General features: G+C 36.4%; 1 protein-coding gene and 1 non-coding gene across 2 annotated transcripts; both read right to left on the bottom strand.

Annotated features, from left to right (window-relative positions):
• Positions 1–291: 291 nt before the first annotated feature.
• On the bottom strand, positions 292–1,453 carry LOC107620276 (uncharacterized). Its single transcript, XM_016322462.1, has 2 exons — positions 1,226–1,453; positions 292–876 (listed from the first exon to the last, which is right to left on the bottom strand). The coding sequence occupies exons 1-2, from the start codon at positions 1,451–1,453 to the stop codon at positions 292–294; spliced, it is 813 nt and encodes a 270-aa protein (XP_016177948.1).
• Positions 1,454–6,480: 5,027 nt separating this feature from the next.
• On the bottom strand, positions 6,481–6,588 carry LOC148579325 (small nucleolar RNA R71). The gene has a single exon (XR_015899657.1). It is a non-coding gene; the product is annotated as a small nucleolar RNA R71 (small nucleolar RNA).
• Between the last annotated feature and the right edge of the window lie 18,826 nt (positions 6,589–25,414).

Below are 25,414 nucleotides of genomic sequence, written 5' to 3'. Positions count from 1 at the left end.
AAATACGCAAGAGAAGAGCCGATATAGCCATACCTCTGACCACTGCCCAGCAAGAACAACAACAACTTATTCAAGAAATTGTTTCTATTGAGACCAAACAAGAAGAATGTGGGAAAAAACTTGACAAGGTCCAATATGAAAAGTTCAAGCATGCTGAGGTACTTTCAGTTCTGGACAGCGAAAGGGCAAAGCTACGCTCAGACTTGGCAAAACTCCTGGCGCCTCATACTTCTTCTTAAATTTCAGTATTTGTAATAATTTCACTTTCTTTCGAACTTATGCACCTTGACTTTAATTTAGCAAACAATAATATTGCTTTAAGTATTTTCCATTAATCGAGTCAATTACATTTCCCGATTCGATATCTTTGATCCGATATGCATTTCCTGAATATAATCCTATCACTTGGAAAGGACCCTCCCAAGTATAGGACCATTTGCCAAGAAATCTCGATTTGTTTTCCATTGGCAAAATAACTTTTAAAACCGACTCACCTATACTGAAACACTTTTCTCTTATTCGACGATTATAACTTCGAGCAACACTTTCTTTTTGTCGAATTATATTATCAAGTGCCAGGATTCGCTCTGAATCTAATTCATTCAACTCATCAAACATTGCATTCCAGTAATCATCGACTAGCAAGTCATTCTGTTTCGATACTCTCAAAGTATTCAAATTAATTTCTAGTGGTAGCACCGCATCATGGCCATAAACCAATTTAGAAGGCAAAGTACCTGTTGACCCCCTTGGTGAATTTCGATATGCCCATAATACTTGGCTTAAAGTTTCATGCCACGTTCGAGGTCTATTCCCGATATGCTTTTTTATCAGACTTATCAGGATTTTATTTGCTTCCTCCACTTGCCCATTAGCCTGTGCATAATAAGGAGTTGAAGTAACCATATTAATATTCCTCGAGGTTGCAAAATATTTAATTCGCTGACCAGTAAACATAGTCCCTTGATTAGTACTCAATGTTTGAGGAATTCCAAATCGATGGATTATATGTTCCTCGATGAAGTCTATTATTTCATTTTAACCAACTTCTATTAAAGGAACCACTTCCACCCATTTTGTAAAATAATCAATTACAACCAAAATAAACTTATGTTGTTTCGATGAAGGAGGATGAATCAATCCAATCAGATCCAAAGCCCAACCTCTAAAGGCCATGATTTTATTATCGAATGCAACTCAGATACTGGGATCTGTTGTATCAAACCATGTTTTTGACATTCCTGACATGCCTTTGCATAATCGATGCAATTTTTTTTATCATGGATGGGCAATACACGTGGTTGCGATATAACATCCATTTCATCTTCTTTCCCGCTTGATGGGCACCACATATCCCTTTATGAACTTCACCTAAAGCAATATCTTTATCATCCTGGCTTAAACATCTCGACAAACTTCCATCGATCCCCTTCTTATACAACTCATCAGCCATTATGACAAAATTTATCTCCTGCAATTTTATTTTTCTTTCGACTGGGATGCTGGGATTCTTTAAATACTCAATAATAGGCTTTCTTCAATCATCATCTTCCCATTTGCCTATACATAAAGCTTCCCTTTCATCCGCAGGCACTAATATTTGATGGATACTAGCCAACTTTTTTAGAGTTTCTGGACCGATTCTATATCTCGAAGTAATTTGGGCTAATTTATTAGCAATTTCATTGTGAATCCTTGGGATGTGAACCAAAGAAACTTTTCGAAAAGAAGTTAACAATTCCCAAGCCGTTGCTAAATATTTCTGTAACTTCTCATTATTGCATTTAAATTCTTTCGATAACTACTTTAGGACTAACTGAGAATCCCCTAGGATTTGAACTTCTAGAGCCCCTTTATCGATCAATATTTGGAGGCCCAAAATTAAAGCTTCATACTCTGCCATATTATTCGAGCAAGGATATTTTAACTCAAATAAAAATTCCGATGGAATTCCTTCTGGTGAAACAATAAGAATTCCTACTCCAGCACCATCTTTGTGATTCGATCCATCAAAATATAACTTCCAATAATCGACTTCAATATCGATTATATTTGCCCACTGGTCATTCAGATGGTTTGAATTGTCAACAAGAAAATCTGTAATGACCTGACCTTTTACAGCCTTGGCCGGGACATACTGTAAATCAAATTCTGTCAAAGCCAGCATCCATTTTCCTAAACGCCCCCGTAACATCGAAAAACTCAACATATACTTGATGAGATCAGTTTGTGCTATAACCTTCACCGATTTAGCCACCATATAGCATTTTAATTTCATACAAGCATAATATAAAGACAAACACAACTTTTCTATTGGGGAGTACTGATGAGCGGATAATTTATACACTTTTTGACATTGTTTTTAGTATGTTTTTAGTAGGATCTAGTTACTTTTAGGGATGTTTTCATTAGTTTTTATGTTAAATTCACATTTCTGGACTTTACTATGAGTTTGTGTGTTTTTCTGTGATTTCAGGTATTTTCTGGCTGAAATTGAGGGACTTGAGCAGAAATCAGATTCAGAGGTTGAAAAAGGACTGCTGATGCTGTTGGATTCTGACCTCCCTGCACTCAAAGTGGATTTTCTGGAGCTACAGAACTCAAAATGGCGCGCTTCCAATTGCGTTGGAAAGTAGACATCCAGGGCTTTCCAGCAATATATAATAGTCTATACTTTGGCCAAGAATTGACGACGTAAACTGGCGTTCAATGCCAGCCTTCTGCCCAAATCTGGCGTCCAGCGCCAGAAAAGGATCCAAAACCAGAGTTGAACGCCCAAACTGGCACAGAAACTGGCGTTCAACTCCACAAATGGCCTCTGCACGTGGAACACTTAAGCTCAGCCCAAACACACACCAAGTGGGCCCCGGAAGTGGATTTATGCATCAATTACTTACTCATGTAAACCCTAGTAGCTAGTTTATTATAAATAGGACCTCTTACTATTGTATTTGACATCTTTTGATCATCTTAGGATCTTAGGATCATCTTTGGATTACCTTATGATCCTTTGATCATGTTTTAGGGGGCTGGCCATCTCGGCCATGCCTGGACCTTCACTTATGTATTTTTAACGGTAGAGTTTCTACACTTCATAGATTAAGGTGTGGAGCTCTGCTGTTCCTCAAAGATTAATGCAAAGTACTACTGTTTTCTATTCAATTCATCTTATTTTGCTTCTAAGATATCCATTCGAGAACCGACATACGCAAAAGGATAGTAAATCCTATTCCAGCATGATCGAGAACCGACAGATGAATAGCCGTGCCGTGACAGGGTGCGTGAGCATATTATTCACTGAGAGGATAAGATGAAGCCATTGGCAAGGGTGATGCCTCCAGACGATTAGCCGTGCCGTGACAGGGCATTGGATCATTTTCCCGAGAGATGACCGAAAGTAGCCATTGACAGTGGTGATGTATCACATAAAGCCAGCCATGGAAAGGAGTAAGACTGATTGGATGAAGATAGCAGGAAAGCAGAGGTTCAGAGGAACGAAAAGCATCTCCATTCTCTTATCTGAAATTCCTGCCAATGAATCTACATAAGTATCTCTATCCCTTTTTTTGTTTATTTTGATCTAATAAAGTATCATGTTTAAATCCGCCTGACTGAGATTTGCAAGGTGACCATAGCTTGCTTCATACCAACAATCTCCGTGGGATTCGACCCTTACTCACGTAAGGTATTACTTGGACGACCCAGTGCACTTGCTGGTTAGTTGTATCGAAGTTGTGACAATCATGAATTAAGATCAGAGCACCAAGCTTTGGAGCCATTACCAGGATTTGTTCGAACCTGGAGATCACAATTTCGTGCACCAAGTTTTTGGCGCCGTTGCCGGGGATTGTTTGAGTTTTCGGCAAGCTTTTGGTCTGGTAACATCAGTGCCAAGTTTGATCCGGCAACAACACCAAGTTTTTGGCGCCGTTGCCGGGGATTGTTTGAGTTTGGACAACTGACGGCTCATCTTGTTGTTCAGATTAGGTAATTTTCTTTTTGTTTTATTTTCAAAATTTTTTCAAAAAAAATTTCTAAAATTTTCTCATCTATTTTCAAAAAATAAAAATAAAAATGTTTTCAAAAATAAATTATTCTATGGCTTCAAAATTTTTAAGAATGAATTCTAGTGTTTCATGGAATATGCTGAATCATATCTGGCTGTAAAGCCATACCCAAACTACTTTGGGATTGGTATTCAACTAATCACTCCAGCCCATGTAATTATATGTTGCAGCCTGGCTGGCTGTAAAGCCATGTCTAAATTCTTTTGGACTGAGGCTTGCAATTTGTTATCAAGAGCAAGCTAGTTGGAGCTAATCCACCTGCTACTGTTCCTGATCTACCTGCTGAAGCTTGGCTGGCCATTGGCCATGTCTAGTGTTTTGGACTGGAGCTTTCTTTGAAAGCTTGGCTGGCTAGTGAGCCATGTCTAATTCCTGGACTGAAGCTTTAGACTAACATGGCAAGATTCCTGGAATTCATATTAAAAATTTTGGAATCCTTATTTTCCTTTTTCATATAATTTTCGAAAAAATCCAAAAAAAAAAATTAGAAAATAAAAAAAAATCAAAAATATTTTTCTGTTTCTTGTTTGAGTCTTGAGTCATATAATAAGTTTGGTGTCAATTGCATGTGCATCTTGCATTTTTCGAAAATTCATGCATTCATAGTGTTCTTCATGATCTTCAAGTTGTTCTTGGTAAGTCTTCTTGTTTGATCTTGATGATTTTTTGTTTTGTGTCTTTTCATGTTTATCATATGCATTCTTGAATTCTTCGTGCGTAAGCATTAAAGAATTCTAAGTTTGGTGTCTTGCATGTTTTCTTTGCATTAAAAATTTTTCAAAATTATGTTCTTGATGTTCATCTTGACATTCATAGTGTTCTTGGTGTTCATCTTGACATTCATATCATTCATGCATGCATTCATTGTTTTGATCTAAAAATTTCATGCATTGCATAATTTTCATGTTTTTCATAAAAATTTTAAAAATCAAAAAAATATCTTTCCTTTTTTTTCTCTCATCAAATTCGAAAATTTGGATTGACTTTTTCAAAAATTTTTAAAATCAAATTATTTTTCATGAGTCAAATCAAATTTTCAATTTGAAAATCTTATCTTTTTCAAAATCTTTTTCAAAAATCAAATCTTTTTCAAAATTCTTAATTATTTTCGAAAATTCCAAAAATATTTTTCAAAAATCTTTTTCTTATTTTTATAACAAATTTTCGAAAATAACATAATCAATTAATGTTTTGATTCAAAAATTTGAAGTTTGTTACTTGCTTGTTAAGAAAGATTCAAACTTTGAGTTCTAAGAATCATATCTTGTGATTTCTTATGAATCAAGTCATTAATTGTGATTTTAAAAATCAAATCTTTTTCAAAACTAATTTCAATCATATCTTTTCAAAAATATCTTCTTATCTTATCTTTTTCAAAAATATCTTTTCAAAATATCTTTCCTAACCTCCTAACCTCTTATCTTTTCAAAAATTTGTTTCAACTAACTAACTAACTTTTTGCTTGTTTCTTAACTTTTTCAAAACCACCTAACTAACTCTCTCTCTCTAATTTTCGAAAATATCTCCCCTCTTTTTCAAAAATATCTTTTTTATTAACTAATTATTTTTATTTTTAAATTTTAAAAAAAATTTTTCGAAAAAAATACTAACATTTTTCAAAAACTATTTTCAAAAATCACTAACTCCTTTTCAAAAATAATTTTCGAAAATTTCCTCCTTCTCTCTCATCTTATTCTATTTATTTATTCATCTCCTAACATCTCATCTCACCTCTCTTCCATCCTCACAGATGTGTTTCTTCCATTATATTACATTCTTTGTCTCCCACTCTTCTTCCACTCACACAGGAATCCCTATACTGTGGTATAAAGGATCTCCATTATTATTATTATTTTTCTGTGCCTTCTTCTTTGTCATATGAACAGGAGCAAGGATAAGAACATTCTTGTTGAAGCAGATCCAGAACCTGAAAGGACTCTGAAGAAAAAAATTAAGAGAAGCTAAAATACAACAACCCAGAGATAACCTTTCAGAAATTTTCGAACAGGAAAAGGAGATGGCAGCCGAAAATAATAATAATATAAGGAGAATGCTTGGTGACTTCACTGCACCTAATTCCAATTTACATGGAAGAAGCATCTCCATTCCTGCCATTGGAGCAAACAACTTTGAGCTGAAACCTCAGTTAGTTTCTCTGATGCAGCAGAACTGCAAGTTTCATGGACTTCCATCTGAAGATCCTTTTCAGTTCTTAACTGAATTCTTGCAGATATGTGATACTGTTAAGACTAATGGAGTAGATCCTGAAGTCTACAGGCTCATGCTTTTCCCTTTTGCTGTAAGAGACAGAGCTAGATTATGGTTGGATTCTCAACCCAAAGACAGCCTGAACTCTTGGGATAAGCTGGTCACGGCTTTCTTAGCCAAGTACTTTCCTCCTCAAAAGCTGAACAAGCTTAGAGCTGATGTTCAAACCTTCAGACAGAAAGAAGGTGAATCCCTCTATGAAGCTTGGGAAAGATACAAACAGTTGACCAAAAAGTGTCCTTCTGATATGCTTTCAGAATGGACCATCCTGGATATATTCTATGATGGTTTATCTGAGCTATCAAAGATGTCACTGGACACTTCTGCAGGTGGATCCATTCACCTAAAGAAAACGCCTGCAGAAGCTCAAGAACTCATTGACATGGTTGCTAATAACCAGTTCATGTACACTTCTGAAAGGAATCCTATGAGTAATGGGACGCCTATGAAGAAGGGAGTTCTTGAAGTTGATACTCTGAATGCCATATTGACTCAGAATAAAATATTGACTCAGCAAGTCAATATGATCTCTCAGAGTCTGCATGGAATACAAGCTGCATCCAACAGTACTCAAGAGGCATCTTCTGAAGAAGAAGCCTATGATCCTGAGAACTCTGCAATAGTAGAGGTAAATTACTTAGGTGAACCTTATGGAAACACCTATAACTCAACATGGAGAAATCATCCAAATTTCTCATGGAAGGATCAAAAGCCCCAACAAGGCTTTAATAATGGTGGAAGAAACAGGTTTAGCAATAGCAAGCCTTTTCCATCATCAACTCAGCAACAGACAGAGAACTCTGAACAAAATACTTCTAATTTAGCAAATCTAGTCTCTGATCTATCTAAGGCCACTGTGAGTTTCATGAATGAAACAAGATCTTCCATTAGAAATTTGGAAGCACAAGTGGGCCAGCTGAGTAAAAGGATCACTGAAATCCCTCCTAGTACTCTCCCAAGCAATACAGAAGAGAACCCAAAAGGAGAGTGCAAGGCCATTGACATAAGCGCCATGGCCGAACCTGTAAGGGAAGGAGAGGACATGAATCCCAAGGAGGAAGACCTCCTGGGACGTCCAGTGATCAATAAGGAGCTTCCCTCTGAGGAACCAAAGGACTCTGAGGCTCATCTAGAGACCATAGAGATCCCATTGAACCTCCTTATGCCCTTCATGAGCTCTGATGAATATTCCTCTTCTGAAGAGAACGAGGATGTTACTGAAAAGCAAACTGCCAAGTTTCTTGGTGCAATCATGAAGCTGAATGCCAAATTATTTGGCATTGATACTTGGGAAGTTGAACCTCCCTTGTTCATCAATGAACTAAGTGATCTGGATCAACTGACATTGCCTCAGAAGAGACAGGATCCTGGAAAGTTCATAATACCCTGTACCATAGGCACCATGATCTTTAAGGCTCTGTGTGACTTTGGTTCAGGAATAAACCTCATGCCCCTCTCTGTAATAGAGAAACTGGGAATCTATGGGGTGCAAGCTGCTAAAATCTCATTAGAGATGGCAGACAGCTCTAGAAAACAGGCTGATGGACAAGTAGAGGACGTTTTAGTAAAGGTTGAGGGCCTTTACATCCCTGCTGATTTCATAGTCCTGGATACTGGAAAGGAAGAGGATGAATCCATCATCCTAGGAAGACCTTTCCTGGCCACAGCAAGAGTTGTGATTGATGTTGACAGAGGTGAAATAGTCCTTCAATGGAATGAGAACTCCCTTGTATTCAAAACTCAAGGATCTCCCTCTGCAACCATGGAGAGGAAGCAGAAAAAGCTTCTCTCAAAGCAGAGTCAACCAGAGCCCCCACAGTCAAACTCTAAGTTTGGTGTTGGGAGGCCACAACCAAACTCTAAGTTTGGTGTTGAACTCCCATATCCAAACTCTAAGTTTGGTGTTGGAGAGTCTCAACAAAGCTCTGCACATCTGTGAGGCTCCATGAGAGCCCACTGTCAAGCTATTGACATTAAAGAAGCGCTTGTTGGGAGGCAACCCAATTTTTATCTAATTCTTATTTTTATTGTTTTTCATGTTTTCTTAGGTTCATGATCATGTGGAGTCACAAAATAAATATAAAAATTGAAAACGGAATCAAAAACAGCAGAAGAAAAATCACACCCTGGAGGAGCATCTGTCTGGCGTTCAAACGCCAGAACAGAGCATAGTTCTGGCGCTGAACGCCCAGAATGGGAGCATCCTGGCGCTGAACGCCCAGAACAAGCATGGTTCTGGCGTTCAACGCCAGAAATGGCAGCAAAGGGGCGTTGAACGCCCAAAATGGGCACCAACCTGGCGCTGAACGCCCAGAGTTGTGTGCAAGGGCATTTTACATGCCTAAATTGGTGCAGGGATGTAAATGCCTTGACACCTCAGGATCTGTGGACCCCACATGATCATCTCAGGATCTGTGGACCCCACAGGATCCCCACCTACCTCATCATCTCTCTTCCCATTCATGATCATCCCTTCTACTTTCCATTTACCACTCACATCCATACACCCACTACCTTCAAAAATTCAATATCTCTCTCCCACCCAATCCCACCCATATGGCCGAATACACACTCCCATCCATCTCCTCCATATCTTCTACTTATTCTTCTATTCTTTCTTCTTTTGCTCGAGGACGAGCAACATTCTAAGTTTGGTGTGGTAAAAGCATAGCTTTTTTGTTTTTTCCATAACCATTGATGGCACCTAAGGCCAGAGAAACCTCTAGAAAGAGGAAAGGGAAGACAAAAGCTTCCATCAAGGGTCTATAGCTCAGTGGTAGAACATTTAACTGTAAATCAAGAGATCCCTGAGATACCTCAGGGGATACATTTTCTTCCACACAATTATTGGAAGCAACTAAGGGTGGAACATCAAGAGCACTCCATCATCCTTCACGAAATCAGAGAAGATCTAAAAAGCAATGAAGGAGGAGCAACAAAGACAAGGAAGAGACATAGAAGAACTCAAGGACATCATTGGTTCCTCAAGAAGGAAACGCCACCATTACTAAGGTGGATTCATTCCTTGTTCTTACTTCTTCTGTTTTTCGTTTTCTATGTTATGTGCTTATCTGTGTTTGTGTCTTCATTACATGATCATTAGTAGTTAGTAACTCTGTCTTAAAGTTATGAATGTCCTATGAATCCATCACCTCTCTTAAATGAAAAATGTTTTAATTCAAAAGAACAAGAAGTACATGAGTTTCGAATTTATCCTTGAACTTAGCTTAATTATATTGATGTGGTGACAATGCTTCTTGTTTTCTGAATGAATGCTTGAACAGTGCATATGTCTTTTGAAGTTGTTGTTTAAGAATGTTAAATATGTTGGCTCTTGAAAGAATGATGACTAGGAGACATGTTATTTGATAATCTGAAAAATCATAAAAGTGATTCTTGAAGCAAGAAAAAGCAGCAAAGAACAAAGCTTGCAGAAAAAAAAAATAAAAAAAAAATAAATAAATAGGCAAAAAAAAAATAATAGAAAGAAAAAGAAAAAGCAAGCAGAAAAAGCCAATAACCCTTAAAACCAAAAGGCAAGGGCAGATAAAAAGGATCCCAAGGCTTTGAGCATCAGTGGATAGGAGGGCCTAAAGGAATAAAATCCTGGTCTAAGCGGCTAAACCAAGCTGTCCCTAACCATGTGCTTGTGGCGTGTAGGTGTCAAGTGAAAACTTGAGACTGAGCGGTTAAAGTCAAGGTCCAAAGCAAAAAAACAAAGAGTGTGAGAACCCTGGACACCTCTAATTGGGGACTTTAGCAAAGCTGAGTCACAATCTGAAAAGGTTCACCCAATTATGTGTCTGTGGCATTTATGTATCCGGTGGTAATACTGGAAAACAAAGTGCTTAGGGCCACGGCCAAGACTCATAAAGAAGCTGTGTTCAAGAATCATCATACTGAACTAGGAGAGTCAATAACACTATTCGAAATCTGAAGTTCCTATAGACGCCAATCATTCTGAACCTCAATGGATAAAGTGAGATGCCAAAACTATTCAAGAGGCAAAAAGCTATAAGTCCCGCTCATATGATTGAAGCTCTGTTTCATTGATAGTTTGGAATTTGTAGTATATTCTCTTCTTTTTATCCTATTTGATTTTTAGTTGCTTGGGGACAAGCAACAATTTAAGTTTGGTGTTGTGATGAGCGGATAATTTATACGCTTTTTGACATTGTTTTTAGTATGTTTTTAGTAGGATCTAGTTACTTTTAGGGATGTTTTCATTAGTTTTTATGTTAAATTCACATTTCTGGACTTTACTATGAGTTTGTGTGTTTTTCTGTGATTTCAGGTATTTTCTGGCTGAAATTGAGGGACTTGAGCAGAAATCAGATTCAGAGGTTGAAAAAGGACTGCTGATGCTGTTGGATTCTGACCTCCCTGCACTCAAAGTGGATTTTCTGGAGCTACAGAACTCAAAATGGCGCACTTCCAATTGCGTTGGAAAGTAGACATCCAGGGCTTTCCAGCAATATATAATAGTCCATACTTTGGCTAAGAATTGATGACGTAAACTGGCGTTCAATGCCAGCCTTCTGCCCAAATCTGGCGTCCAGCGCCAGAAAAGGATCCAAAACCAGAGTTGAACGCCCAAACTGGCACAGAAACTGGCGTTCAACTCCACAAATGGCCTCTGCACGTGGAACACTTAAGCTCAGCCCAAACACACACCAAGTGGGCCCCGGAAGTGGATTTATGCATCAATTACTTACTCATGTAAACCCTAGTAGCTAGTTTATTATAAATAGGACCTCTTACTATTGTATTTGACATCTTTTGATAATCTTAGGATCTTAGGATCATCTTTGGATTACCTTATGATCCTTTGATCACGTTTTAGGGGGCTGGCCATCTCGGCCATGCCTGGACCTTCACTTATGTATTTTTAACGGTAGAGTTTCTACACTTCATAGATTAAGGTGTGGAGCTCTGCTGTTCCTCAAAGATTAATGCAAAGTACTACTATTTTCTATTCAATTCATCTTATTTCTCTTCTAAGATATCCATTCGCACCCAAGAACGTGATGAAGGTGATGATTATGTGTGACGCTCATCATCCTTCTCCCTTATGAACGCGTGCCTGACAAACACTTCTGTTCTACATGAATTAAGCTAGAATGAATATCTCTTAGATCTCCTAACCAGAATCTTCGTGGCATAAGCTAGAATGATGGCGGCATTCAAGAGAATCCAGAAAGTCTAAACCTTGTCTGTGGTATTCCGAGTAGGATTCAATGATTGAATGAATGTGACGAGCTCCTAACTCGCGATTGCAGGGCGTTAGTGACAGACGCAAAAGGATAGTAAATCCTATTCCAGCATGATCGAGAACCGACAGATGAATAGCCGTGCCGTGACAGGGTGCGTGAGCATATTATTCACTGAGAGGATAAGATGAAGCCATTGGCAAGGGTGATGCCTCCAGACGATTAGCCGTGCCGTGACAGGGCATTGGATCATTTTCCCGAGAGATGACCGAAAGTAGCCATTGACAGTGGTGATGTATCACATAAAGCCAGCCATGGAAAGGAGTAAGACTGATTGGATGAAGATAGCAGGAAAGCAGAGGTTCAGAGGAACGAAAAGCATCTCCATTCTCTTATCTGAAATTCCTGCCAATGAATCTACATAAGTATCTCTATCCCTTTTTTTGTTTATTTTAATCTAATAAAGTATCATGTTTAAATCCGCCTGACTGAGATTTGCAAGGTGACCATAGCTTGCTTCATACCAACAATCTCCGTGGGATTCGACCCTTACTCACGTAAGGTATTACTTGGACGACCCAGTGCACTTGCTGGTTAGTTGTATCGAAGTTGTGACAATCATGAATTAAGATCAGAGCACCAAGCTTTGGAGCCATTACCAGGATTTGTTCGAACCTGGAGATCACAATTTCGTGCACCAAGTACCTTGTCTCAATATTAGTTAGAACTCGACTAAGGTAATAAACAGCCCGTTCATGCCCATTTTCATCATCTTGTTCTAACATACACCCAATTGTGTTTGTAAATGCTGCAATGTATAGTTTTAAGGCCTCATGCAGACGAACATTCACCATAATCGGAGTCTTAGATAAATAATCCTTTATCAAATCAAATGCTTGTTGATGCTCATTTTTGTCCATTCAAACTGTGAATCACTCTTTAGTTTTACTAAAGGTGCAAACACTCTAGTTCGATTAGAAAGATTCTAGATGAACCTTCGGAGATAATTCACTTTACCTAGGAAAGACTGCACTTTCTTTTTTGATTTTAGTGCAGATAATGCCAAAATCGCATCAGCCTTGCTTTTATCGATTGCAATCCCTTTTTTATGAACAACATAACCTAGGAAGTTTCCAGCCGATACACCAAAAGCACATTTTAAAGGATTCATCTTTAATCCCTTTTCCCTCATGGTGATAAATGCCTTCCTCAAGTGATCGATATGTTGATTCACTGAAATCGATTTAACCATAACATCATCGATATACACCTCCATAAATCTCCCAATATATTCATGAAATATAGTATTCATTGCTCGCTGGTAAGTTGCACTAGCATTTTTCAAACCAAATGGCATAATCACCCATTCATAAGTACCTAATGCCCCTGGACAACGAAAGCCAGTTTTGGACACGTCATCTTCTGCAATGAAGATTTCATTTTTTGTTGCAGAATCGATCAACATATCTGCAATCGGCATAAAGTATTCATCCTTCGGAGTAGCATTATTCAAATCTCGAAAATCAATGCATACTCTTAACTTCCCATTTTTGTTCATCACAGGAATAATATTCGAAACCCATTCAACATAACATGCAGTTCAAATGAACTTCGCTTTAATTAACCGTTCTATTTCTTCCTTAATCTTTTGATTGATTTCTGGAGCAAATCGACGAGGAGTTTGCTTCACAGGTCGAGCATTTGGTTTTAATGCTAATCGATGCTCTACAAGAGAATGATCGAGATCAGGCATCTCATGATAATCCCAAGAAAAACAATCCTTAAACTCATGTTAAAGATGGAAAAGTTCAATTCGAAAAGGATCAACAAGATCTTTACAGATATAGGTGATTTGAACGTCATCAGAAGTTCCCAAATTAATTTCTTCTAAAGGATCCTGAGATTCAAACCCTTTGAAATGTTCCTCATCTTTTACAGAATATTTTTCGAAACCTAAAGGTTCTAAATCATAGATGCAATCAAAAGAGAAATCAACAACTTCATTTGAAATGGGATGAACTTGATTGTTTACTAAATTAACATCAACTTGATTTTCAACACCATGTATTTCTGCTATTATAACAGCAGTTCAGTTCGAAACATCACTTGGATTACATAAAGAAGAAATACTTATACCATGACTAAACTCGATTGAAGATATCGAGCTATTACAACTAATAGAAGAACTTGTATTCCTACATGATTCCACTTCATCAGAGGAACCACTTTTATTTTCTATAGAAAGAGAATTACTTAAATAATTATGTAAAGTTACCAGGTAGTCTGAAACATCCTGGACCTGGTCTATAGAGCAATCCTTCAGCAACCTCTTAAGATAGACAATCCCAGCCAGTCGGGCTCACATTCAACTGCGGGTAGCGCAACTTCACCGATAGACCTTCTGAAGACAAATAACAACCTTCGCAATTATAAGAGTTCAGTGTCCTGTCAACATTCAAAGGTTTCAACTTAGGACTATACATTCTGAAATCAACATGCATATGTTCGACATAAAGATTCGAATCTGCCTTAATGACTTCAAGCTTGCCATCCTCCGTCCAAAGAAGGATGCTTTGATGCACAGTCGAAGGTACAACTCCAACACCATGGATCCAATCTCACCCCAATAAAGCATTATAACTTGCTTTTGATGGTACCACCACGAACACAATATTTCGTTCAGATGATCCAACCTTCACTCCCAAAGTGACAAGACCTTTTGCTGGCGTCGAAGAACCACTAAAGTCTGTCATAGCAATGTTAGTGAGGACCAAATCATCAGGATGCTTCCCCACTTTCATTAGCATCCTTTCAGGCAGGAGACTTATTTCTGCTCCCCAATTAATCATAACTTTATTCACTTTGATCCCACTCAAAGTGGTGGTGATATGGAATGGGCGGAGATGGGATTTCTGCCTTTCAGTAGGCCTTAGAAAATAACTTAGTTCATCCTCATATCGGATGAAGGAAAAAACTTCTTCGGCTTCAATATCATAGTCTTCCTCTGGGTCACCTTCATATTCCCCCAGATACTCAGTTGGAATAATCAAAATCGTTCCAACCATATCGTCATCCCCTTCTTCGAAATACTCTTCATCGACATCAACTTCCTTGCCTTTGTCGACCCCCGAGGAATGAGCTATTGCTTTAGCTTTCTCCATCTTTGCAGGAGATGAAATTCCCTTCGTGTACATCTCTCCATCAGAAGGAAAGACAATTTGGGAATGAACAGAAGGCGTTGCCCCCTTGCTTACATCTGCTTGAGGCTTTTTATTCTGATTGAGATTTCTTCTACCCCTACCCCTTGGGTATCCTCTGGCTCTACCACGGCGATAGGGATACTGGTTTCGAGGAGGTCCTTGATGTCCCCACTGTGGGTTCTGTCGATAGAGAGCATCTTGATTCTGGAATTCCTGACAATTCCGAATCCATTGTACACCTATAGCCTGAAACCGGCTCAAAGGTGCAACCACATTTTGTTGAGGGGTCTTAGAGCTTTGACCCTCTAAACGTTAAATTTGCTGCCTTTGACGCGCTTGCTCCTCTCTATGAGCTAACTCTTTCTTCATTCTTTCTTTCTCAAAAATCGCTGCGGCTTCAGCATCGAACACAGCGTTGCATCGTGGACATAAGGACACATCACGGTCCTTAATCTTTTGCTACACTAAAAAGTCTAGCAGGCCATCCCCGGCTCGAGGATACACAGATCGAACTTGTGACTCAAAATCATCAAGAGCCACATCAAATTCGTAAGACATACCAACCATATTCACTCCAAAATATGGTTCAATGAAGCTAGCATCAGCATCGAAAGGATCAACATCGACCTTCATTTCCTTCTTACCATCATCGAACTTTAGACGTCCTTCCATTATAGCTTCCTGAATTAAGTCCCTAAACGAACATAACTGTTAGTCGAATGACTGGTTGCTTGGTGAAATTTATAATAAGGTTTTCCTTTCAAATCTTTTACCGAAAGTAAGGTTCTACCCTCAGGCAGAATTAACTGTTTATCTTTAAGCAACACATCGAAAATCTGATCAGATTTCGAAATATCAAAACTATATTTCTTTCTACTTTTCAGTTTTGAATCATTTGACTTTTCATTACTAGAAAGCTTTTTAAGTAAAGAACAAAAATATGGAGGACCCTTTTTAAGTTCGATCAAATCGATCTCTGCCTCAAAATCGAGTTCCTCTTCTGAAGTCTCCATAGTCACATAAGCGACTTTCTCTTTTCAAGTAAAAGGTTTACTCCTAAATTTCTGCTCATTCCTATGTTTATCCTTTTCTTTTTTCATAAGTTCGACCTGATAAACCTTTTCAGCCAAATGGGCTAAATCAGGAATATGCACATTAAGCAACTTTCGACGCATATAAAATCCTAACCCAATAACTGCTATTTTCACCACTTCACTTTTGGGTAACGAAACATAGCATCTACTTCTAGCATTTTTGAAACGTATCATATAATCATCAATGGTTTCACCATCTTCACGTTTCAAAGCAACTAGATCAGTAACTACCACATTCAATTTCCCTCAATAAAATTGGGCGTGAAAAGTAGTTTCCAACTGATACCATGTCGTTATTGAATTTGTTCTAAGATTCGAAAACCAAGTAAATGCATTCTTCGTTAACGAAGAAGGAAAAAAATTCATTTTCAAATTTTCATCATTGGCTAAATTTCTAATCTCAACCAAATATCGAGTAACATGTTCAGTGATCAATTCTCCCACTTTCCCTGCAAATTTTATAATTATCTTTGGATTTTTCACCCCTCTTGGCACTTCAGCCATTTGAATAACTTGAGGGAAAGTAGACACAAAATGAGGTCGATTCATAAAACTAACATTTAAACCAACTCGATTGAGCACTTCTTCCACAATTCTGGTGACTTGATAACGTTCACCACCATGATTAGCACGTAATCTGGCTAGAAATTCGTCAGCATCTTGACCACGGGGAACTACATGAGGATTTTTTCTATTTAAAATATTATTTTTATTTTGAAACATATTTTCGAATCCTTCATTGTTTCCCCTGACATTATGCCTTTCACCTTCCTCATAATCTACGATTCGAGCAATACGTCCGACTTGTCTAGCAAGACGTTCAAATTTTGATTTGTGATCAGCCATCATAGGATTTAGAATTATGGTCATTTGCTGAGTCAACAAATTGACTAAGTCATGATGACTTTCCTCTACATGTTGTCGATATACTGCCATAGAATTAGCAGCATTTGAAGTAGAGCCCACATTATAATCACGAGAATACTCGGAATATTGTTGTGGGTTTTGAGAATTATTCCCTCCATTTACACTCCCAAATCGAACAGGAGGAACAAAACTACCCACCGGTGGATTATAACCGGGAGGAAGGCCATAAGGAGGCCAACTGGTAGTTATTGGAGGTGGCGGTAAATTACCGCGTGGACGAATGTTACGTCCAAAATTTTCAGTTTGCATAGTGGTAACTGCTATGCTTTCAATTCCAATCACACCTTCCGAACGTGAAGTCACGTCCGCTTGTTGCACAATTACTGGTATGCTATCATTGGTGGATGAACCACCATTCACATTTGATACTTCATCAGCCATGTGAATGATCTTTCCACTTCTCAATCGCATACACCAAATGATATAAAAACTTTTTGACACCTTCAATTTAAAACTGTCCCACCGGGCGTGCCAATTTGTTTTATCGATTTTTATCAAATCGATGGTGATTCGATATCTAATAGTCTGGGAGTGAAACCTACTCCTTTTTGCAGGTACCAGTTTTCTATAAGTGCATCAAAGTGTCTTCAATTAGACGAATAATGAAATAAAAAGTAAATTAAAATTTATAAAAGAACAAAAGAAGTTAAAAACAACGAATTCAAAAAGGAAATTGGTTGAAATCAAAAAAGGTTGCGTTAAAATTTAAAGAAAGCAGTAAAGGTGCCATCAACTGGATCAAAGGACTTTGACATGAAAATTAAAGCTACTGAAATATAAATTGCATTCGAAAGTTAAATCATTGCTTGAAACATAAATTCGCTTGAAAAATAAAGTTTACAGAAAGATAAATTGAAAAGATAAAGACATGGAAGGAATCCTACAGATAATTAACTCGAAGCAGACTCAGAAAGTCTCTAGGGATGTGAGTGTGCGTGAGTAATTTCTGAATCAAAGTTTCAACCCTTATTCCCTAAAACTTTCTAGTATTTATAGTCTATTTCTGTAACCGATTATTAATTACATAGCACTAACTTGTATGCGCACTCCCAGGTAACCGTTCCCGCTCTTTTGCCAATAAGTGTTACCCATAAATTCTTCACATGATGAAAGCCTTCAACTTCTCCACTTACGTAAATGCTCGATCCACTATTCAAATAACTATTTGATTTCTCATTCGAATACCTGTTCGACTAGGCCCGTTCGATTTAATAAGGTGTCCAAAATCGAGTTTGTGTCGAGTAACTCCCCGTTAATGCCTGCACGTGCATCTTTTCGACATCTGCTTCCATCTTAATCGACCTCATTACTACTTTGAATTAACTTACCTTAGTCGAAAATATTTTTCGACTAACACTTATAGTACATATAAGTTCCTGATTGTTGATAGTAAGTGGACGAAGAAGTAAGAAGGAAGTGCGCAAGTGAGTGAATGGAAGTTAGTGGCTTAAGTAAGTGAGCAGTTAGTGTTTGAGTGATGTTAGGTAGCCAAAGAATAATTATAATATAGAAATATCACGTAAAAATTCTCATTCTCTTGATAAGTAAGTGATATACACCTCCTTATCACTTATTCTTCTGATCACCTACCATTTTGCTGTATGTTTGGAGTTATTAACGTTCTTTCCAAAATCAATTTCAGTTTCTTCTAAATCAAATCCCTAACATCTCTCAATTACATTATTATCCATTAAAATGAAATAATTCTTTGCAAAAATTATGGAAGTTAAATTAAAAATTTTTAACAACTTCTACTATATAATTTATATTTTACATATAGACTATTAAAAAATAAAAAATAAAATATAAACAAAAATTAAAAAATAAATTTTTAAAAATAATTATTAACTTGTCATATTAAAATCAATAAATAAGCATGCATACGAATATTAAATAAAAATATTAAAATAATTAAAATCATGACCTTTTAGTATACATATGAGATAATTTAAAAAATACAATAAGACATATAGTTTAAAATTTGATAATATTAATTATAAAAATTTATTAATTATAGACATCATATGAATGAAATTATGAATATTATGAGTACAAAATTATGGAGGTTATTAATATTAAATTATAAATATTATGTGTATGAATTTATAGATGTTATGAGTAAATTTATCAATTGAATAAATTAATTTAAGAATTTGACATTTTTTTAAATTCAATTATGATAAAATTTAAAAACATCTATAGTTACTTATGCAATAACTAAAAAATGATATGTGTATAAATGTAATATCAAATAAACATGAATTTAATTTTTAGATGTTAGTTGTATGCAATTATGGATGTTATGTATATAAACGTATGAATGTTATGTGTATGAACTTAGTTAGTACAATATAATTATAAATGCACATAAAAACACAAAAAAGAAAAATTAAATCAGTTTATTACTATACCTCGTCAAAGCTAGTGTAGTTTTCATATTCTTGAAAATTGATTGATTGACAACAACCTCGTCGGGTGAGTCCATCTGTTGTTCAAATTCTTCAGCACTTTCTACCATAGGTACCATATTAAGGTCGAATTCAAATGTCATACTATTTGTAATGATAAAGATGATTTCTTGTAAAATTCCTTGACCTATTCTAATTGTGCTTGCAATGGTATTAGAGTTGTGAATTTTTAATGAAAATAATTGAATTAACGAAAACAAAATCATATTAGGGTAGCTTTCAGATTTTATATTTCTCCATTGAATGATGATAAATAACTTAACAAAAATAGAAAATTAATTACAATAAAGAATGGTAATGATAATAATAATAAAACAAAAAACCATTTATGATAATAATCAATTACAATTATTAAATTTATGTGATATTATCGTATCTCCATTAGGCGAAGGAGCAGAGCAAGAGTCAATTACAATGATAAATAATAACCATTATTAATTATTATTATTAGTCTTTATTATATTCTTAAATATAAAAATCAAATTATAAAAGGAAATATTAAGTATTGATTACAAGAATGCCTAATAGTAAGGGATATAATATTATAATTAATATCATTAATAAGTGGAGTTGATAAGAATATGATAAATAAAATGATAAGAGAGTGAGTTAAAAAATAAAACTGTTATTAAATGATGTAAATGAAGTATATTATGAAAATTTTTGGCTAATTATGGCTGAAATTTTTTCTTTAATGAGTGTTTGAGTATAATTACAAGAGAGAACCACTTAAGAGAGAATGAGGTTGTGAGGTTGTGAGTTTTTAGTGTGTATTATTTTATTTTTATATACATATAAAAGAGTGTTATAATTTTTTTCTTATAATTGAGAACTTGCAAAGTTTCAGTCAAAATATTTTTAAAATTGTCTAAAAATAAATTATTGTGTTTAAATCTATTTCTTTTATCATCTTGAAATTTTAGTTACATTATTTGATTTCATTGTTCTAGTGTTAATATAATTGATCTCTGTTTCCTATCATTCCTTCTATTTTTTGGCCAATCTTTTTCCGTCCAGCATTCTCATGACTTTTGACATCGCCGATCAGTCCTCTAGTAATGCTTACGTGCAGAGTAATGCAACTTGAACCATCATTTCAACTTATTTTATTTTGTAATTTTGTTCAGGTTGCGATCAACAATAGCATCTAGTCTTTTTTCATGTTTTAAGTTTCTTAACCTTCATATCACAAATATGAAAAACATAGGAACCAAATATCACAAAGTAAAGGATACAAACTACATGTCTCTTAGGCTGCATTCATTTGCAGAGATTGATACTAAAACTAAAAGATTATGATTTGGTATTATGTTTGGTGATCAGAAACTAAAACTAAAATTTTATTTTCGAGACTCAAAATTTCAATCCTTTTATATTAGTACCTATAGAAAGTAGGAACACAGAGAATTAAAATTTATAGAAATAGAAACTGAAATTTTAATATATTTTTTTTCAAATTTACCTTCATTCAAAATCTAAAATTCTAGTTGTATCCCTCCTTTCAAACAAATTAGGGCATCTCTGGTTCTTTCACTATTTCTCTTCTAACTCATTCCTTCTATACCTAGCTTTCGTGCTTGCTACTTAAGCTCCAATCCATTCTCACTTGCCATTGCCAAGACTTGTTCTTCATCATCGTCAACATTGGAATGTCAAAGATAAGTCATCGTCGTTCTTTCTTAATAATTTATTTCTCTCGTTAATTCAACACTCTTTGTTTTTTCTTTCTTTCTTTGCGTTTTAGCGTGTTTTACCGTGAGAGAATGTTGATTGTGATGGTGGTGTCAGTGATAAGGCCGCGGTGATACAAATGCTATCGGTGAGAGAAAAAAGTGGCTGAGAGTGGTGGATTCGGTGAAAATAAAGCGCTAAGAGAAAAGGAGAAAATAGGGTAAGAGAGGGAGAAGAGGAGAAAGAGAAGAAAAAATAGGAGGTTTGTTGCGACAAAGGTGGCTAAACGACAGAAATGAGGGTGATTATGACGTGATGATGGATTGTGACAGTGTTAAGAGAGTAAGAGATGGCTGCTCAACTTTTATGGGAGAAGAGAGATTTTGAAAATTAGAATTTCAAAGAGAAATTTTACTTTGCTTTAAATTTTAGATAAAGTATATTTTTTAAAGAGGATTTTTAATTTATTTTAATTATATTCTTAATATTTTTGAGTTGCATGAATTTTATTTTTCTCTTCCAATTTTCTGGTCAAATTATGGTCAATAATAATTTTGTTTTAATTTCAACCTTCAAACACTATCCACTTTTATTATCATCTCAAAAATATTTCTTCTGTCTTTTCCAAATGCTATTCACGAAATTTCCTACCACCACCACCATCACCATTATTATCATCTCTTTTCTTTAATTATATCATTAATTTCAATCTCATCTCCAACCATTTTCACCTTATCTTAATTTCTCGGTATCTATGTATGACATCTTTAAAGAAAATTATCATAATTTAATTAAAAAATTATCACACTTTCTTTAACCAACAACCACTTAGGAACCACCATTAAAAAAATTATCAAACAGGTTTGCATAGTAAATGAAAAAGAAACAAAAAACAAAGAGAAAAGAACAAAAGAAAACAAAGGCACTTAACGGCCTATCCCCTATCCACTAACTCATGCTCGAATGTAGAAGTTGCAGTAGCTCCCTGGTGGCTCATTCCACTAAGTTAATTTTATTTGTGTATTGTGATTATTATAGAACAAGAGAATCATATTGTGATGAATTTCCACTATAGTAGTGGTGATAGTGGTGGTGATAATAGGAGTAAAAATAGAGTTGGACTAAAGAAAATAAAAATAGTAAAGACGGGGTTGAAATTAGAAATAAGATTAAGGAGAAGAGATAGTGATGGTGGTGTTGGTGGTGATAAAGAATTTAGTGAGAGAGTATTTAAAAGAGAGAGAAAATAATATTTTGGAGATGAGGATGAAAGTAAATAGGTTTTGAAAGGTTAAATTGGAGAAAAATATTGTTGACTATAATTTGATTAGAAAACTTAAAGATAAGGATAAAATTGATGCAAATTGAAAATATTAAGGATAAAATATTTTTAAAATTTTTAGCAAATTTTAGAAAAAATATATTTTATTCTAATTTTTTTAATAGCTAAGAGTATTTTAGTAACTATTCTTATTTTAGTTTTTATATTTATTTTGAACTAAACAAGATACTGAAACATAATTCAATCTTATACACTTTACACCAAATATAATACAGAGATTTAATTTAGTTTTAGTCTTTTAATTTCTATATCTCTCAATCTTAGTCTTTTTTTCTAAACACAGCCTAAATATTAGAGTAAATGACCTTCACAAACTAAAGACGTGCAAATTTTACATGTATCTCCCAAATAAAAAAATGTTATGTGGATGTTTCTTTGCATATTTCTATGTAAACCGAATCTATTTGGTTCGAATTAGTTGATTTGGGGGATTATATGTAAATCGAATTCATTGAATTCAAATTAGACTAAGTTACACTAAATTGAATCAATACGTTTCGAATTACATAGATCACTACTAAATCGAATTAAATAATTTCGATTTAGTACCCTTAGTAAATCGAATTAACTGAAGTTGATTTACACTCAATAGTAGCTAATGATAAATTGAGTCCAGTAGGTTCGATTTACTAGGAAATGTCCTATATGTATAAATTGAAAGGAGTTAATTCGATTTAGTATATTCCTAACGTATATAAATACAAGCTGAACGTAAATTTCTCATTTTAGTGGGACTCACAATGGTTAGTGATGAGAATTTTTTTAGTTCTAGTGCACTATAGAGAGTCGATTAAGAAAAAACATGATAAGGAATTAAATTTACTGATAAGAATCCGCTGATTATTTTTCTCAAACCTTCGACAAGTTTTACTGAGTTTCATAATACTATACTCCAAAAATTAGGGCCGCATGACGTGAAATGGGTGAAAAAGTTATTCTATAGAATTCTAATTTGCGTGTTGCGCGATGATGTGAAGTATGATTCATTCGTCACAGGCAATGACGAAGATTTGCAAGTTATGTTCTATTATCATCGTCAGTTTTCCGAGGTGAGGACCCCTGAGCTGTTGGCCAAGCTTGTGGATGTGGTCTATAGTTTAGGAGGTTCGAACCGGAATTCTCAATCCTTAGCAATGCCAGCCTGCTCTAATTCAATGTCTCTTGGTGTCTCGTCATCTGTGTTGGTGATTACACATGAGGCAATTTTAATTGCATCTCCGTCCTTTATAGCTGATCTAAACTGCAGTCATGACGGAGAAATAGATGATACTCGACCCTTGGGTGAGCTTGCAATTGCGATGGCTGAGGGTGGAGTACTAGATGGTGTCAAGAATGTACTGCATGATAATGATAATGATGATGTGGAGTCCGTCACGATTGCTGATGATAGTGATGATGACATAATAGGGACTACTCCAGTTATGGGCCAGAGATACACAGAATATAGGAGCTCTAGCTAAATTCTAGGTTGGTCAGCAGTTTTAGGGTAAAGAGGAGGTCGTGTTAAGCGTGAAGACTTATAGCATCCATGTGGGGTTGAGTACAAAGTGTTGGAATCCGATCACTGCAAGTACTATGGAAAGTGTAAAGAGTTCGGCAACGGGTGCACATGGCTGATTCGGACCAGTCTTCGCCCGCATAGAGGTATTTAGGAGGTAAAACGGTACAATAGACCTCAAACTTATCTGGCCACATCGATATCTAGTGATCACAGGATGCTTGATTATCATGTGATATTGGCCTTCATACTGCCCATGATTAGAGCTGATACTGCCGTCTTGATCAAGGTATTGCAGAATGCAACAGAGGCACATTTCGGATTTAGACTGACTTACAGGAGAGTTTGGATGGCTAGGCAGAAGGCCGTGGCACAGATTTACAGAGATTGGAAAAAGTCATATAATGATTTTCCGCAATGGGTACTGGGTGTGCAGATCACGATGCCAAGCAGTGTTGCGATGTTGAGGACAAGTCCCGTACGAGTTGGTGAGTAAGTAGATGAGTCATCAGCTTATTTCCATAGGCTTTTCTGGACATTACCACCATGTATCGAGGCCTTCCGTCATTGCAAGATGTTGGTTAGTATCGACGAGACTCACTTGTACGACAAATACGGGGGTACACTGCTCGTCGCGATTGCTCAGGACGGCAACTCCAATATCATTCATGTTGCATTCGCACTTGTGGAGAGTGAAAATGTAGAGTTGTGGTCATTCTTTCTATCTCACCTTTGGCAGCATGTAACGCTTCAACTGAGTATTCTAGTCATATCAGATAAGCACAACGGGATAAAGGCTGCATTGGAGACTCCTGATGGTGGTTGGCTTCCGCCTAATGCATACCAGACATTTTGTATTTGTCACATGGTGGCAAATTTCGCCCTGAGTTTCAAGGACAAGGATGCACGGAGGTTTTTAGTGAATTTTGCTTTTGCCAAGATTGAGGTCGAGTTTCACTGCTGGTTTGACATCCTCCGATCCGAAGATTCTGCAATGTGTGATTAGGTTAATCAGATTGACTATGCACAGTGGACTCTGCATCAGGACGAAGGTCAGAGATTTGGGCATATGATTATGAATATCTCCGAGTGTGTAAACTCGATACTAAAGGGTGTAAGGAACCTTCCAGTGTGTGCGTTGGTGAAGTCCACTTATGGGAGATTGACTGAGCTATTTGTTCGCAAAGGAAGAGAGACTAGGGCACCATTAAGAACCAGGCAGCAGTTTAGTCAGCATCTGATAAAGGCAATAGAGGTTAATCTGAAGGCCTCAAGGTGTTTTACAGTGACTTTGTACGACATGGACAACTCTGAGTTCACTATAGCTGAGACCACTCCGACCAGGAGCTTCTCACTTGGCTCTTATATTCACTTGGCTCTTATGCTGTGTATACACACGTCTGAGTTAGTCCACCTATGTCCATGAGGTGTATCGCCTTACCTCAGTATTCGATCTCTATCGGATGGGATTCATACCTCCAATCCCTGAGAGGTTTTGGCCACCATATGATGGTCTAAGAGTCATACCTGATCCTACCAAGAGACATGCGTTTGAAGGGTGTCCCAGGACTACTAGAATCCGGATTACCATAGACGAGTCTGACCTGAACAAGGCCAAGAGATGTGGACTTTGCAGACAGCCTGGCCACACTCGTAAGAGGTGTCCACA

The sequence above is a fragment of the Arachis ipaensis genome, chromosome B10, assembly GCF_059453495.1.
Source record: "Arachis ipaensis isolate K30076 ecotype BB chromosome B10, ASM5945349v1, whole genome shotgun sequence".
NCBI lineage: Eukaryota > Viridiplantae > Streptophyta > Magnoliopsida > Fabales > Fabaceae > Arachis > Arachis ipaensis.
This window is presented reverse-complemented; position numbering and strand designations above follow the sequence as displayed.